The 15,161-nt window shown below is 46.6% G+C and overlaps 1 protein-coding gene across 1 annotated transcript in view; it reads right to left on the bottom strand.

Moving 5' to 3' along the window:
* Positions 1-14,141, bottom strand: part of UBE2R2 (ubiquitin conjugating enzyme E2 R2) — an 80,792-nt gene extending 66,651 nt beyond the window's left edge. Inside the window, exon 1 of the mRNA XM_008275000.4 lies at positions 13,389-14,141. Coding sequence (XP_008273222.1) covers positions 13,389-13,565 — 177 coding nt within the window. The 5' untranslated portion in view covers positions 13,566-14,141. The remainder of the gene's footprint in view (positions 1-13,388) is intronic.
* Positions 14,142-15,161: the final 1,020 nt, after the last annotated feature.

The following is a 15,161-nucleotide window of genomic DNA, read 5'->3' as shown; positions in this document are numbered from 1 at the left end:
CCTTGCTTCGGAATGGCACAGCTCCGGCTGTTGCAGCCAACCGAGGAGTGAACCAGTGGATGGAAGACCTCTCTCTATCTCTCCTCTGTGTAACTCTGTTCAAGTAAATAAATAAATCCTAAAATAAGTAAACAAATAATGAAATGGAGCCAGGACTTGAACCAGGCACCCCAAAATGTGATGTAGGAATCCCATGTGGCATCTTAACTACCATGCCAAACATCTGCCCCCAGCATTTCTGAAGAGCTCATAATCTAAGAGTTTATACGGATTCACTACTACATTTGGTCACAACAGATAAAGTAGGGAGCCAGCACTATGACACAGCATGTTAAGCCACTGCCTGCAAAGCTGGCATCCCACATCAAAGTGAAGGTTCAAGTCCTGGCTGCTCCATACTTATGAGCCTGAGCAAACAGCAGAAGATGGCCCAGCCCAAGTGCTTGGGCCCCTGCCACCCACATGGGAGACCAAGATGGAATTCCAGGCTCCTGGCTTCCACCTGGACAAGTCCCAGCCGTTGTGGCCATTTGGGGAGCGAAGCAGAGGATGACAGATCAATCTATCTCTGCCTCTGCCTCTCTCTCTCTCCTCTCTGCCTGCCAAATAAATAAATCTTTTAAAAATTAAAAAAAAAAAAAAAAAACTTTTGAAAGTTAGACAAAGTATTTTAAAGTTTTAACATGCCTGGGCCATCAGTACCCAGCAGGTTAAGCCACCATGACACCAACATCCCACACCACAGCACCAGTCCAAGTCCTCTTCCAGTTTACATTTACTAGCACTAGTTTGTTTTCAAAGTTATTTATTTACTTATTTGGCAGAATGGCAAAAGGGAAGGAGGGAGGGAGGGCGGGCTAAGTCAGGCCAAAGTCAGGATCCAGGAACTCCACCTGGGTGTCCCACATAGGAGGCACCAACCCAAGTACTTGGGCCATCACCTGCTGTTTTCTTGAGATTTATTTATTATAAAGGGGGTGGGGGGGACAGTGAGAGAGGGAGAAGCCCATCCATCCACTGGTTCACTCCCTAAAATGGCTGCAACAGCCAGGGCTGAGCCAGGCTGAAGCCAGGAACCAGGAGCTTCTTCAGGGTCTCCTCCATTGGTGCAAGGGCCCAAGCACTTGGGCCATCTTTTGCTGCTTTCCCAGGCTCATTAACAGGGAGCTGATCAGAAGTGGAGCGACCAGGACTCAAACCAGGGCCCATTTGGGATACTGGCACTGCAGGCAGTGGCCTAACCTGTTAAACCTCAATGCTAGCCCTAACCTGCTGCTTTATTAGGTACTTTAGTAAAGAGCTGGATTCAAACATGGTATTCTGACATGGGATGCTAGCATTGCAAACAGTAACCTAACCTTCTATGCCACAGTGCCAGGCTCAGAATTGTTTTTATTTAAGGAGTTCACTGTATATAAGTTATTCCATAATTTACCAATAAAGAGCAACTTCTAAAGAACTGTTTATATAAAAAACATAAAGGCCGGCGCCACGGCTCAATAGGCTAATCCTCCACCTAGCGGTGCCGGCACACGGGGTTCTAGTCCCAGTCGGGGCGCCGGATTCTGTCCCGGTTGCCCCTCTTCCAGGCCAGCTCTCTGCTGTGGCCAGGGAATGCAGTAGAGGATGGCCCAGGTGCTTGGGCCCTGCACCCCATGGGAGACCAGGAGAAGCACCTGGCTCCTGCCTTCGGATCAGTGCGGTGCGCCAGCCGCAACGCACCAGCTGTGGCGGCCATTGGAGGGTGAACGGCAAAGGAAGACCTTTCTCTCTGTCTCTGTCTCTCTCACTATCCACTCTGCCTGTCAAAAAAAAAAAAAAAAAAAAAATGAAGACATCAATCAAATCTCAGGAAATGCCATTTCCATTCTAAAGCCTTTTAACACATGATAAGTTAAATCTTTATCTAAGTTATACAAAGGTTCCATATTTCCATGGAGCTGGCATTGCAGCACAGTGGGTTAAGCCACCTCTTGCAATGCCAGCATGCTATATCCTAATGTCAGCTGGAGCCTTGGCTGCTCCACTCCTAATCCAGCTCCATTCCTTGATAATACACCTGGGAAGACAGCAGTTGCTACCCATGTGGGAGACCTGGATAGAATTCTTGGCTCCTGGCCTAGGCCTGACCCATCCTAACCTATTGTACCCATGTGGGGAGTGAGCAAACGTGCAGAAGGTCTCCATCTCTACCCCTCCATCCCCACTGCTCAATCTTTCATATAACATAAATAAATCTTTTTTTAACAAAACTTCATATCTTCAGTAAAATTTGCTTTGTCTAGCAACTTAAATGCTGAAATATGATTAACAAATTTCAAAGAACTAAGTGTAGGAATCCTGAGGCATAGTTACACTTTTTATTTTTTAACATCAGCACTGAAGTTTTTGCTTTGGTGGTTAGTCTTTAAAAAAAAAAAAAAAAAGATTTACTTATTTATTTGAAAGGCAGAGTTAGAGAGAGGCAGAGGGAGGGAGATCGATCAATCGATCCATCTTTAATCTGCTGGTTCACCCTCCAGTTGGCCACAATGGCCAGAGCTGCAGCAATCTGAAGCCAGGAGCTTCCTCCAGGTCTCCCATGTGGGTACAGGGCCCCAAGGACTTGGAGCCATCTTCTACTGCTTTCCCAGGCCATAGCAGAGAGCCAGATAAGAAGTGTAGCAGCCAGGATTCAAACCAGCACCGATATGGGATGCCAGCACCGCAGGTGGCAGCTTTACCCACTATGTGACAGCGCCAGCCCCAGTGGTTAGTCCTTAAAAAGCTTAAATGTTTTTTGTTTTTTTGTTTTTTTTGACAAGCAGAGTTAGACAGTGAGAGAGAGAGAGAGAGAGACAGAAAGGTCTTCCTTCCATTGGTTCACTCCCCAAATGGCCGCCACAGCTGGCACTGTGCCGATCTGAAGCCAGGAGCCAGGTGCTTCTTCCTGGTTTCCCATGCAGGGGCCCGAGCACTTGGGCCATCCTCCACTGTCCTCCCAGGACACAGCAGAGAGCTGGACTGGAAGAGGAGCAACCAGGACAGAATCTAGCGCCCCAACCGGGACTAGAACCCGGGGTGCCAGCGCCACAGGTGGAGGAGTAGCCTAGTGAGCCGTGGCGCTGGCCTAAATGTGTCATTCTTATCCTTATTTTCCAATGGGGGAAATAACAGTTAAGTGGTTAGATCAAGATAGGCCATAAAAAATTTATTTGAAAGACAAAGCTACAGAGAGATGAGACAGAGATCTCCATCCACTGACTCATTCCCCAAATGACCACAATAGCCCTGGAGTAAAGCCAGGAGCCTGGAACTCCATTCCAGTGTCCCACCTGGGTACAGAAGCCCAAGTACTTGGGTCATCTTCCACTGCATTCCCAGGCACATTAGCAGGAAGCTAGATCAGAAGTGGAGCAGCTGGAACTCAAACCAGTGCCAGTATGGGACATTGGCATTGTAGGAGAGGCTTAACTTGCTGTACAACAACAGCCCCAAGATGGGCCTTCTTAAGTAGCAAATGCTTTGTTGTTTAAAAAAAAAAAAAAAAAAAAAAAAAAACAATTACTAGGGTCCTACATTGTGACAGAGGGTTTAAAGTGCACCTTTCCACACCAACTTTCCCTTGTCAGAGTGCAGGTTCAAGGCCAGGCTGCTCTGCTTCTGACCCAGCTTCCTGTTAAAACTCTTGGAAAAGCAGCAGATAATGGCTCAAGAGCCTGGGCCCCTGCCAATTATTTGGGAAACCACAATGGAGTTTCTGGCTCCTGGCTTTGGCAGGGAGCAGCTCTGACTGTTAGAATTATTTAGGGAGTGAACCAGAGGATGTGTCTCTCCCTCTTTCTGATGCTCTACCTTTTAAGTAAATAAAAACATCTAAAACATGTGGTTACTTGAGAAGTAAACCAAAGATGGAAGATCTATCTCTCCCTGTCACTCTGCCTTTCAAACAAACAGATCTTTAAAAAGAATGTTTTGTTTTGTTTTTTGACAGGCAGAGTGGACAGTGAGAGAGAGAGACAGAGAGAAAGGTCTTCCTTTTGCCGTTGGTTCACCATCCAATTGCCGTTGGTTCACCCTCCAATGGCCGCCGCGGCCGGTGCGCTGTGGCCGGCGCACCGCGCTGATCCGATGGCAGGAGCCAGGTACTTCTCCTGGTCTCCCATGGGGTGCAGGGCCCAAGGACTTGGGCCATCCTCCACTGCACTCCCGGGCCACAGCAGAGAGCTGGCCTGGAAGAGGGGCAACCGGGACAGAATCCGGCGCCCCGACCGGGACTAGAACCCAATGTGCTGGCGCCGCAAGGCGGAGGATTAGCCTAGTGAGCCGTGGCGCCGGCCTAAAAAGAATGTTTTTTCTAGGCTTTAAGTCATTCTGTTTCTGTAAAGGATTACTACACATTGTTCAAATATTTATAACTTTGTCAATTTTCATTATTATCCTGTAAACAAATGGAGCCATGGTTATTTTCAAAAAGGTAGCAATCATTCAATGTTTAAAATCTAAATTATTATGTATAAATAACTAAATGAAGCACATAATCTGAAATATTTCATGGATTTACCCTTCAATTTAAACACCAGCTGCCCATGCAGCATACAGAACAAAGGAGATTAAATCAGAAAATATGGGAATTCAGGTAGAGAATAAATTAATATATAGCACCAGAGGCAGGGATTTGGCACAATGGTTAAGCTGCTGCTTGGAATGCGGACATCCTATATGGGAGTGCCTGGGTTCAAGCCAAGGCCCTGCTCATAATTCTAGCTTCCTGCTAATGCACACCCTGAGAGGCAGCAGGTGATGGCTCAAATACCTGCATCCTTGGGGCAGTGCTGTGGCATACTAAGTTAAACCTCCACTGGCAGTGCTGGCATCCCATATGGATGCCAGTTCGTGTCCCAGCTGCACCTCTTCCAATCCAGCTCTCTGCTATGGCCTGGGAAAGCAGTAGAAGATGGCCCAAGTCCTTGGGCCCCTGTCCCAGATGGGAGACCTATAAGAAGCTCCTGGTTCCTTGTTTCAGATTGGTCCAGCTCTGGCCATTTGGAGAGTGAACCAGCAGATAGAAGACCTTTCTCTCTGTCTCTCCCTCTCACTGTCTGTAACTCTAACTCTCAAATAAATAAAATCTTAAAAAAAAAAAAAAAAAAAAAAAAAAAGTACCTGCATCCCTGCCATCCATGTGGGAAACCCAGATTTGAGTTCCAGGCTCCAGGCTCCAGGCTGCCCAGAACTAGACGCTGCAGGCACTTGGAGAAGGAAACAGAGATCTCTCTCTCTCTCTGTATACCTTAAAAACAGATAGTTTTCTAAAACTCCACTTTTGTAATTTCAAATATCATCTTAAATGGTCAAATATTTCAGTTAGGAAACAGCTTTATGGTTAAAAGGCTTGTATTATAACTGCAGTAACAACTTTCTAGCTGAAGACTCCTGGGCAAATTAAGTGAGCTCTGTGTGATTCAGTTTCTCTCTATATAAAATTAAAATAACAGTAAGGGGCCAGCACTGTAGCATAGTGGGTAAAGCCGCTGCCTTTAGTGCCGGTATCCCATATGGCCACCAGTGTGTGTCCCGGCTCCTCCACTTCTGATTCAGCTCTTTGCTATGGCCTGGGAAAGCAGTGGAATATGGCCCAAGTCCTTGGGCCCCTGCACCTGCACGGGAGGCCCAGAAGAAGCTCCTGGTTTCGGATGGGCGCAGTTGTGGCCTTCTAGGGAGTGCAAAAGTGAATGAAGACCTCTCTTTCTCCCTCTCCCTCTCTGTAACTCTGCCTTTTAAATAAATAAGTCTTTTTATTTATTTGTTTATTCTATTCACCTTACCAGTAAGTTCATAACAGCAATTCAACTTTTTATCTTCCTAACTGTTGGGATTGCATATTCATGCCCTCTCTCTGCAAGTCTTTACCCCCAATAGGATCTCCTAAGACCTAAGGAAGATAATCAGGTCATGAGGGTGAAGCCCCACCACAAGATCAATGAGTATGTGAGAGAAGAGGAACAGAGCAATTCCTTTCTCATTCTGCCATGTGAGGATCCAAGAAGTTACATGCAACCCTGTGGGGAGGCCTTCACCAGAAACTAACCATGCCAGCACACTGATCTCTGATATTCAGCCTCTAGAACTATGAAACACGCTTCTGTTGTTTGCAAGCCATTGAATCTAGGTTAATGTCAGAACAGTCTGAACTAAGACAATAACCACAATATTTTTAGATCTATAACTAAAACAAATGAAGTAAAGATGTTTAGGTAGACTATTCACTTTCCATCTTAAATACATATTCCAACATCTAAATTTTCCAATTCTCACATAGAAGATAATTTAAAGTGATATAAAATCTTGGCAATATGAACTAACATTACCTTTTGATGAATAAAGTTGAAATAAATTAGTTTTGTATTGACAGAATACAACCAAAGAGGATCAATCTTACTCAGACATCTATGTAGTTGCATATGACACAGTTCAATAGAAGCTTGGGAACATAAATGAATTAAACCTTTTAAATATGACCTTTTAGCAAGACAGAGTTCTGTAGTCCTAAACTATAATTCTTCCTCACTGTTACTTTCCCTTAATGATTTGTAGAGGCAAATTCATCTAATAAAGGAAGATGGGCTCTTTTATTTCACATGTCTCTAAAAGACAGTGTTTTCTAGAATCTTGGACTAGTACCACCACAACTAAGTTGGAAAGAAGGAACAGAATATTTTTTTATCATGATGGATAGTGGTTATGTTGACAAATTACAACTGGCCTTAAAACTTTAGAAGCCTTGTTCTTAATTACCATTTACAATTGCATCATTACTGTATTTTGAAATCTACGCCAAGACTTTTATGAAGCTCTAAGTTATCAGTGTCTTATTTTCCTTTCTACTATTAAAAGAGAGTGACTTTGGGGCTGGTACTGTGACACAGCAGGTAAAGCCACTGCCTGTAGTGCAGGCATCCCATATGGGCAATAGTTCGAGTCCCAGCTTCCACTTCCAATTCAGCTCCCTGCTAATGCCCCTAAGAAAGCAGCAACAGATGTCCCAAGTGCTCAGGCCCCTGTGCTCACAAGGGAGACCCAGAAGCTCCTGGCTTCTGGCTGCAGGCTGGTCCAATGCTAGCTGTTACACCCATTTTGGGGAGTAAACCAGCAGATGGACAATCTCCCTGTGTGCCTCTGCCTCTCCTCTTTAACTCTTTCAACTAAATACATAAATCTCAAAAAAAAGAAAAAGTGACTTTTTCTACAGTGCTTTGCCTTTGATGAGTGATCAGCAAATCATATTTACTAACAACACATCTCCAAAGAGGAACCATCCCAATGAAAGGTACTCTTACAAATGAGTCACAAGTGCCACTTAGCTGACAGCAATTTTAAGACTTCCTGTGAGGCCAGTGCTATGGTGTAACAGGTAAAGACGCCAATGTGGGCAATGGTTTGAGTCCCAGCTCCTCAGCTTCCAATCCAGCTCCCTGAAAATGGCTTCGGAAATGCAGGAGAGGATGGCCTAGTGTTTGGGCCCTGCCACCCACGTGGGAGACCTGGTGGAAGCTAGTGACTTCAGCCTGGCAAAGCCTGCAGCCATCTGAGGAGTGAACCAGCAGACAGAAGATCTCTCTTTGTATCTCTCCCTCTCTCTGTCAAAATAAATAAATAAATCTTAAAAAAAAAAAAAAAAAAAAAGACCTCCTGTATTCTAAGACACACCCTAATTTAAGAGAAGTTAAAAAATTGAAGAGTATGCATCTGGGGCCAGCGCTGTGGCTCAGAGGGTTAAAGCTCTGGCCTGCAGCACTGGTATCCCCATGTGGAATGCTCCACTTCCGATCCAACTTCCTGGTAATGTGCATGGGAAAAGCAGTGGAGGATGGTTCAAGTACTTGGACCCCCACACCCACATGGGAGACTCAGAAGAAGCTCCTGACTCTTGGCTTCAGCTTGGCTCAATCCTGGCTGTTGCAGCCATTCGGGGAGTGAACTAACAGACGGAAGATCTCTCTCTCTGTAACTCTGCCTTTCAAATATAAAATTAAATAAATCTTTCCTTTTTGATAAAGTGTGTATCTTTGATCACCTAAGTATGATAAAAGCATTTTTATTATAAGGTATATTTGGTTTGAAAAAAAAAAAAAAACTGAACTTCACTTAATGCCCCAAATCCTTGGACATTAACTATGTTTTCATTTACAATGTTTGCTTTCGTTCACCCAACATCCAAAATAACTTCATCTTCTAGAAAATGCCTTGACATATTCTCAAAGTTAGCTAAGAAAAAATATAAAAATAAAAAAGTTAGGGATTGGGGTTTTGGTACAGCATTTTGAGTCTGCATCCCATGTCGGGTACCTGGTTTCAGTCTCAAGTACTTAGTGCTTCTGATCCAGCTTCCAGCTAATGAGTCTGGGAGGCAGAAGACAGTCCATATACCTAGGTCCCTGCCATCCACAGGGGAGACTTGAATGGATTTGGCTTCCCCCTGACCTATTCCAGCTATTACTGGCATCTGGGAAGTAAATGAGCAGATGGAAGATCTGTCTCTTCCTGTCCTGTCTTTGTTACTCTGCCTTTCAAATAAATAAATTTTTCAAAAAATAATTTCAAATAAGAATTTGGAAGCTGGCATTGTGGGGCAGCAGGTTAAGCTGCCACCTGTAATGCCAACAACCCACATGAGCACCAGTTCAAGTCCCAGCTGCTCCACTTCCCATCCATCTCCTTGCCAAAGCTCGGGGTGGGGAGGGAGCAGAAAAGGGCTCAAGTACTTGGGACTCTGCCACCCAAACAGGGGAGACTGAGGGAGTTCCAGGCTCCTGACTTCCGTCTGGCCCAGTCCTCCAAAGTCAGGAGCCTAGAACTCCATCCAGGTCTCCCAAATGGGTCCAGGGGTCCAGGCACTTGAGCCATTTTCCTCTGCTTTCCCAGGCACCCAAATGGGATACTGTAATCACAGTTGGTGGCTTAATCCATTACACCACAATACAGGCCCTATCCAAATCTCTTAAAACAGCGATTCTCAATATCTATCAGTTAACCCTCTGAAAATGTACACAAATTACTTTACATGTGTTCCCTTTTTTTCTGATAAAATTCATTAATTTCTCAAAAGGATCCATATCCCCCAAAAGTTAAGAATCTCTTTTCAAACTATTTCAATTAATAATCTGGGTAGGCATTGGGCCTAGTGGTTAAGATACCAGCATTCCTTATCTAAGTGCCTGGGTTGGATGCCAGACTCTGCCCCTGATCCAGATTCCTGCTACTGCAGACCCTAGAAGGCAGTGGTGATGGATCAAGTGATTGGGTTCCTGCCACCCATATGGGAGACCTAAACAGAGGCATTTAGGGAGTGGGATGAGGGATGGGAACATACCCATTTTCTCTCACCTCTCAAACAAATTAAGATTTTTTTAAAAAGAATGAAAAAATCAAAAGAGAGTATGGGCCGGCGCCGCAGCTCACTAGGCTAATCCTCCGCCTGCAGCACCGGCACCCCGGGGTTCTAGTCCTGGTTGGGGCGCTGGATTCTGTCCCGGTTGCTCCTCTTCCAGTCCAGCTCTCTGCTGTGGCCCAGGAAGGCAGTGGAGGATGGCCCAAGTGCTGGGGCCTTGCACCCGCATGGGAGACCAAGAGGAAGCATCTGGCTACTGGCTTCGGTGCGCCGGCCGTAGCAGCCATTTGGGGGGTGAACCAATGGAAGGAAGACCTTTCTCTCTAACTCTGCCTATCAGAAAAAAAAAAAAAAAAAAAAAAAAAGAGTATGCTATAATCTAAACAAATTGCCTGATTTTTTGGGTGGAGAGAGGAGTGAAAGGAGCTAGAAAATAGATACATTTATCATAGAATAAATGAAACCTAATAATACGCGTATTCCTTTATCAAAAAAATAGTAAATCAGTGTTAAAGCTCATAAAGTATTCTTATTAAGGAAATTAGTATATAATAGGGGTTTTGTAAAAATGAAACATCTAGATTTCATTATCTCAGACTAAATAAAAGTCAAAAATACAAATTGTAATACTTATATTTCAATTTATATGCAACACTTATATTATCGATATATGTTAAATATATCAAGAAAGAGGCACTTACTTTCTGACTCTAGACTCACTGCTATCATGCTTTTAAACAGATAATGCAGGAGTTTCAAAGAGTTATACACCAAAGTACCCACTCTTAGTTACAATCATTATCAGGAGTTAGTTGAAAAGACAGTTCCTTTTAAAGGAAAGGGAATGAACTTATTAAAAGTCTTCATTAACTGTTGACCTGAGCAAATGTTTAAGATTTCAGTGACAATAAAATTCTGACTTGCTCTACAATATCAAAATAAATGCAGACAGCATTCCCCTACTTTCTCTTTTGTGAGTGACTGGCCCCCAGAGGAAAAATTTAAAGCAGCAAAAAAATTGAGATGGTCCATCAGTGAAATCAAAAAACCAGACAAAGAGACAGCAAGGCTAAAAATAATTTTATCGTATTAAGAACAGAATTAATTACCTTTATAGACATACCCCTCAAAGCCAAGAATCATACAGATTAAGGTATTAAATAAGTAGGGCCGGCGCTGTGGAACAGCGGGTTAAAGCCCTGGCCTGAAGTGCCCGCATCCCATATGGGCGCTGGTTCGAGTCCCGGCTGCTCCATTTCTGATCCGGCTCTCTGCTATGGCCTGGGAAAGCAGTGGAGGATGGCCCAAGTGTTGGGCCCCTGCACCAATGTGGGAGACCCGGAAGAAGCTCCCGGCTTCGGGATAACACAGCTCCAGCCATTGCGGCCATCTGGGGAGTGAACCAGTGGATGGAAGACCTCTCTCTCTTTCTCTACCTCTCTCTGTAACTCTTTCAAATAAATAAAATAAATATTTTTAAAAAATATTAAATAAGCAAATGCAGGACAAATAAAAACTTTTTGAAAAATAGTGCTTGTCTCATAACTCTACAAAGCAGATTCTATACAATCAACTATTTCATAGTGAAAAAGATGACCTATAAATCTATTAACATGTAAAAGTCAAGAAAATTGCATTATGAGAAATTTTAAAAATGGAAATCCCACTGCCTTCAGAAACAATTATGTCAAATAGAAAAAAAGAGCTAAACCTGAAAATAAATTATACTAAATGTTCAAGGACTAACATTTGATAACGGAAAACAGTGGTAGGGAAAGCTCTATGCCAACTTCTAACTACAGCTGTCGCACACAAAAAGTCTTGTTTCAAGACAAAAGCAGGTAAATAATGTTTAGTGTTCATGACCATAATTTGCCTTTTTCCAACAAATGACTAATGGGATAAAAGGCCATTCAATGAAGGAAAAAGTAGAATCTAAGTGAATAAACTCACCATGATCAAAACATAAAACCTGTTTAAGAATTTTCATATTTTTTTGAGAATTAAAAGTAAAAACATTCAAAAATTAAGAAATCTAGCATAACAAAACAGACATTAAAGCATTCTTTTTAAACAGGACTGAAATTAAAAAGCATTTGGTTTTAATGAGTGTAAACGACAAAGAATCTTTCCACACTACCTATTCCAAATGGAGAGGATTTTCCACACTCCTTCCCCAGTTACTGATGCAAAAGTATTATAGTTTGCAGTACATGATCTTTCATTTGCAATCTTTAACAAACTGCCTGGGAGTAAGGCCAGTCTAACAAGTACCCACTTACCAGGCCCAAAAAATTACTTTTTGGAAATTAAACTTTACTCCACTACCACTAGCCAGATTTTGCTAATACTTTACTAGAAAAGTTTTCATATAAATTCCACCCTGTGAAACTAATTTTTCCAGTATCTGTAAACAAAAACTTATATTTGACAACATAGACAAGCAATATCGTTTCCAATTCGCCACTAGTAACTTGCACCTTTTCTCAGCAATTTTAAAAATCTACATCTGAAAAGTATACTGTTTGTGGCCCACGGGGAAAAAAAAAAAAAACCAAAGCCATCGGTTTGGCTTCATAATATTCTCAACATGTGCTTTTCAGTGACTATCACAGCTGTGAATATTAAACATTTCCATATCAATCCTATTTTCTACAAAGTTGACCTAATTTCAAGTCTGAAATTGAGGCTTCCACCTTTAGAAGCATAGAAAACAAGAGTTAAGTAATTGGGTAGTCCTAAAAATACACATCACAACTACATGACTAAGATACTCATTTAAAACTTGTGCCAAGATAACCCCTCCCTTCAAAACAAACTAAAATTGACTCAATGGCCTATTTTTTTGTGTGTGGAAATAAAAATATTAAATGCATTCCTAAACACTATTTCCTCTGTATCTGCCCCCACCATTTATAACAATGAAATCTTCAATCTGTGATTCTTGTCTTTAAAAATGCTAACGTAAAAACAAAAGCAAAAACTCAAGTTATATCTGCCTTGGGGGTCAAAAGAAAAAAACAAAATCACGAGATTCCGGAATAATAACCACTGTCCTAAAATCATGGAAAACAATAGAAACAATGTCTCTGGTCGCTAAGGAGCCATCCCACCCAGTGAAATCGCCTCATCTCTCATGATACTTTTCATCTGGGCGACAACCCCATTTGCTAGTTAACCAGCCACCTGAGCAAAAGGTTTCAATTTTTGTCTCCCCAAAGTGGGAAAAGACCAGTCGCCCTACAAGACATGTTGCACCTTCTGTGGATATTTCTACACGGGGGGCAGGGGAGCCTGGGTGAGGACAAAGGGCATTTTTGAAAGAACCATTGACCGAGGTAAATAGAGAACGAGAACAGAAAGAGGGCTAAATTAAAGTTCCCTCAAGTGGATAATGGCCCCCCCCCAAAAAAAATCCCGCAGGCACCCCCCCCTCCGTCTTTTTTTCTTTCTTTTTAACCACCCCTAGGGTCCCATTCTTCAATATCGCCACTGGAACGCAAAGTTGCAACCACCACAGCCCAACAAACGCTCAAAATGTCAGGGCACTGGCAGCCTCTGGAATGACAGGCTAGTGCCCCTCCCCCACCCCCACCCCCCAAAAAAGAAAAGTCCAATCCAGTAGGTGCAGGTCACCCTGCCCTCTGGGGCAGTTCCAGCTGCGCCAGGGAGGGTTGTGATGGGAGGACGGGAGGGGAAGGCAGCCCCCCTCTCCTGCCATCACCCCCTCGGCTGGGGAGCAAACAAAGACAGGCCTCCTCCTCCTCCCGGAGCCACGACCCTAGTCCGAGAGGCTTCCCTCTCTCCCGGTGCAGTCTGGCCTCCCGCACCCGCCCCCATGACAAAGAAAAGGCACTGGGTGAGCAAGGCCTTCCAGCCTCCACGGATGGGGGAGGGGGTGTCGAGGCGAGGAGCCCCCTCACTCAGCCGTGCCCACTCTCCTGGCCCCCGAAAACAGCCGAGGGCGGTGGGGAGCCGAGGCCGCGGCCCGCGCGGCCAGGTCGGGGGATGGGAGTACCTTGAAGTAGCCGCCTTCGTAGAGGGTGTTGGGGGGTCCGAAGATGGCCACCTCCCAGTTGTAGAGGTCGGACTCATCCACCAGGGTGATCCGGAAGCCCTCCACCGGTTCCTCCTGCAGGGATTTGAGCTCCAGCATCAGGGCCTTCTGCGAGCTGGTCATCTGCTGCTGGGCCATCGCGGCGGCGGCCGTGCGGGCCGGGGCCCCAGTCCTCACGCACCGGCCGGGCCGGACCAGGCCCCTCCCCTGCGCTCGCCCTCGAGCCGGGCCGCCCCGGGCCCCTGTCTTCACACCGCCGGCGGGCCGGACCAGGCCCCAGTCGGCCCGCGGGCCCGCCCGGGATCCTCCTCACACACGACGCGGGCCGGGCCGGGCCCTTCTCCTCACTCCGGCCGGGTGGGGGCAGGGGCAGAGGGAGTTCGGGGAATTCGCTCCCGGTGCCGGGCCTCCCCCCCCCGGAGGGGGCCTCAACTTGGGGGGGGGGAGAGAAGGTGGAAGCCGAGGAAGGTGGCGGAGGGCCGGCGATGGTAAGGGGAGGGGGCCGCGACGGCCCGGGAGCGCCGCGCTCGCTCGCCCTCTCGTTCTCCTCGGGGGCCGCCGGGGCCGGAGGGCGCGCGGGGCCAGAGGGGGCGGGGGGAGCGCGGCGCGCGGGGGTCTCGCGGCTGCGGCGGCGGCGGCGGCGGCTGCGCGGGGGGAGGGGCGGAGGAGGAGGCGAAGAGCGAGAGCGCCGCGCGCCGCGGGAGCGACGGAGCCGAGAAGGAGGGAGGGAGAGAGGGAGGAGGGGCGCGCGCCGGGAGGGGGGCGGCTCTCGGCGGCTGGCGGCCCGACGCGCGTGCGCGCGCCCCTCCCTCCCCCGCCCGCCTCGCCCTCCTCCTCCTCCTCCTCCTCCTCCTCCTCTCCCGCTTCCCCGCCTCCTCCCGGCTGGCCCGCGCGGTGGCGGCGCTTTGTGACGCCGGCGTGTGTCCTCCGCCCTTAAAGGCCCGAGCGGCAGTGAGGGCCGAGGGCGGGCCGCGGCGGATCCCCTGGGCCCGACGTGACTGTTGTGCACCGCGACGCTGCGGATCCAAAGGCGTGTCCCGGAAGAGGGCTCACGTTCTGGGGCCCTCAGGGCTCGACCCCGAAGGCCGGGGTAGCGGAGCCCGGGTCCTCTGTAGGCTCATCTCTGCCCCCTCGCAGTCCCTCCTGTTAACCAGGCCCTTGATTAGGAAGCACCGAGGATTTGGGCCTTATCGGTGAGAACAGGCCTCTTGACGACGTCTGTCTTGGCGATTCCAGCCCTCATTCATGCCAGTGTGTTCTTGGCCAGGTCACCACCTTGGGGAGAGGCAGTTTCCCATTCGAGAGGTGGGGGAAGGCCGATAGGCGTGCCCCTACTTCCCTTAACTGCAAAGAGGAAGTTATGAGAGAAATAACACGGACCGAAACTGGGTTCCTGGCCCTTCTCCGTGTGATGTGGGGCCAGTGCTCTGGCCAGCCCTCAGCTCACCCATTTGTAAAAAAAAAAAATAATAATACCGTGGTTGGACTTTGACCCCTTCTAAGTGCCCTCAGCTTTTTGTCCAGTCTGGAATTGAGGGACTTTTGAGAGAATCTGGACTGAAGAGACATGTCACTTCATAGTGAGAGGCAGCCCCCATGATGTTAGAATACCTTACGGTTTGCGAGACTCTTACTGCCTAAACTGTTCCCTAGAGAAGTTGGGACCCCGTGAGGGTGCCACACAATTTGGGATCAGAAAGACCTTGGTTCCAGCTCTGACCCTAACTTTAATAT

Source organism: Oryctolagus cuniculus, chromosome 1 (assembly GCF_964237555.1).
Source record: "Oryctolagus cuniculus chromosome 1, mOryCun1.1, whole genome shotgun sequence".
Lineage (NCBI taxonomy): Eukaryota > Metazoa > Chordata > Mammalia > Lagomorpha > Leporidae > Oryctolagus > Oryctolagus cuniculus.
The sequence above is the reverse complement of the archived record's forward strand: the minus strand, read 5'-3'. Positions and strand labels throughout refer to the sequence as shown.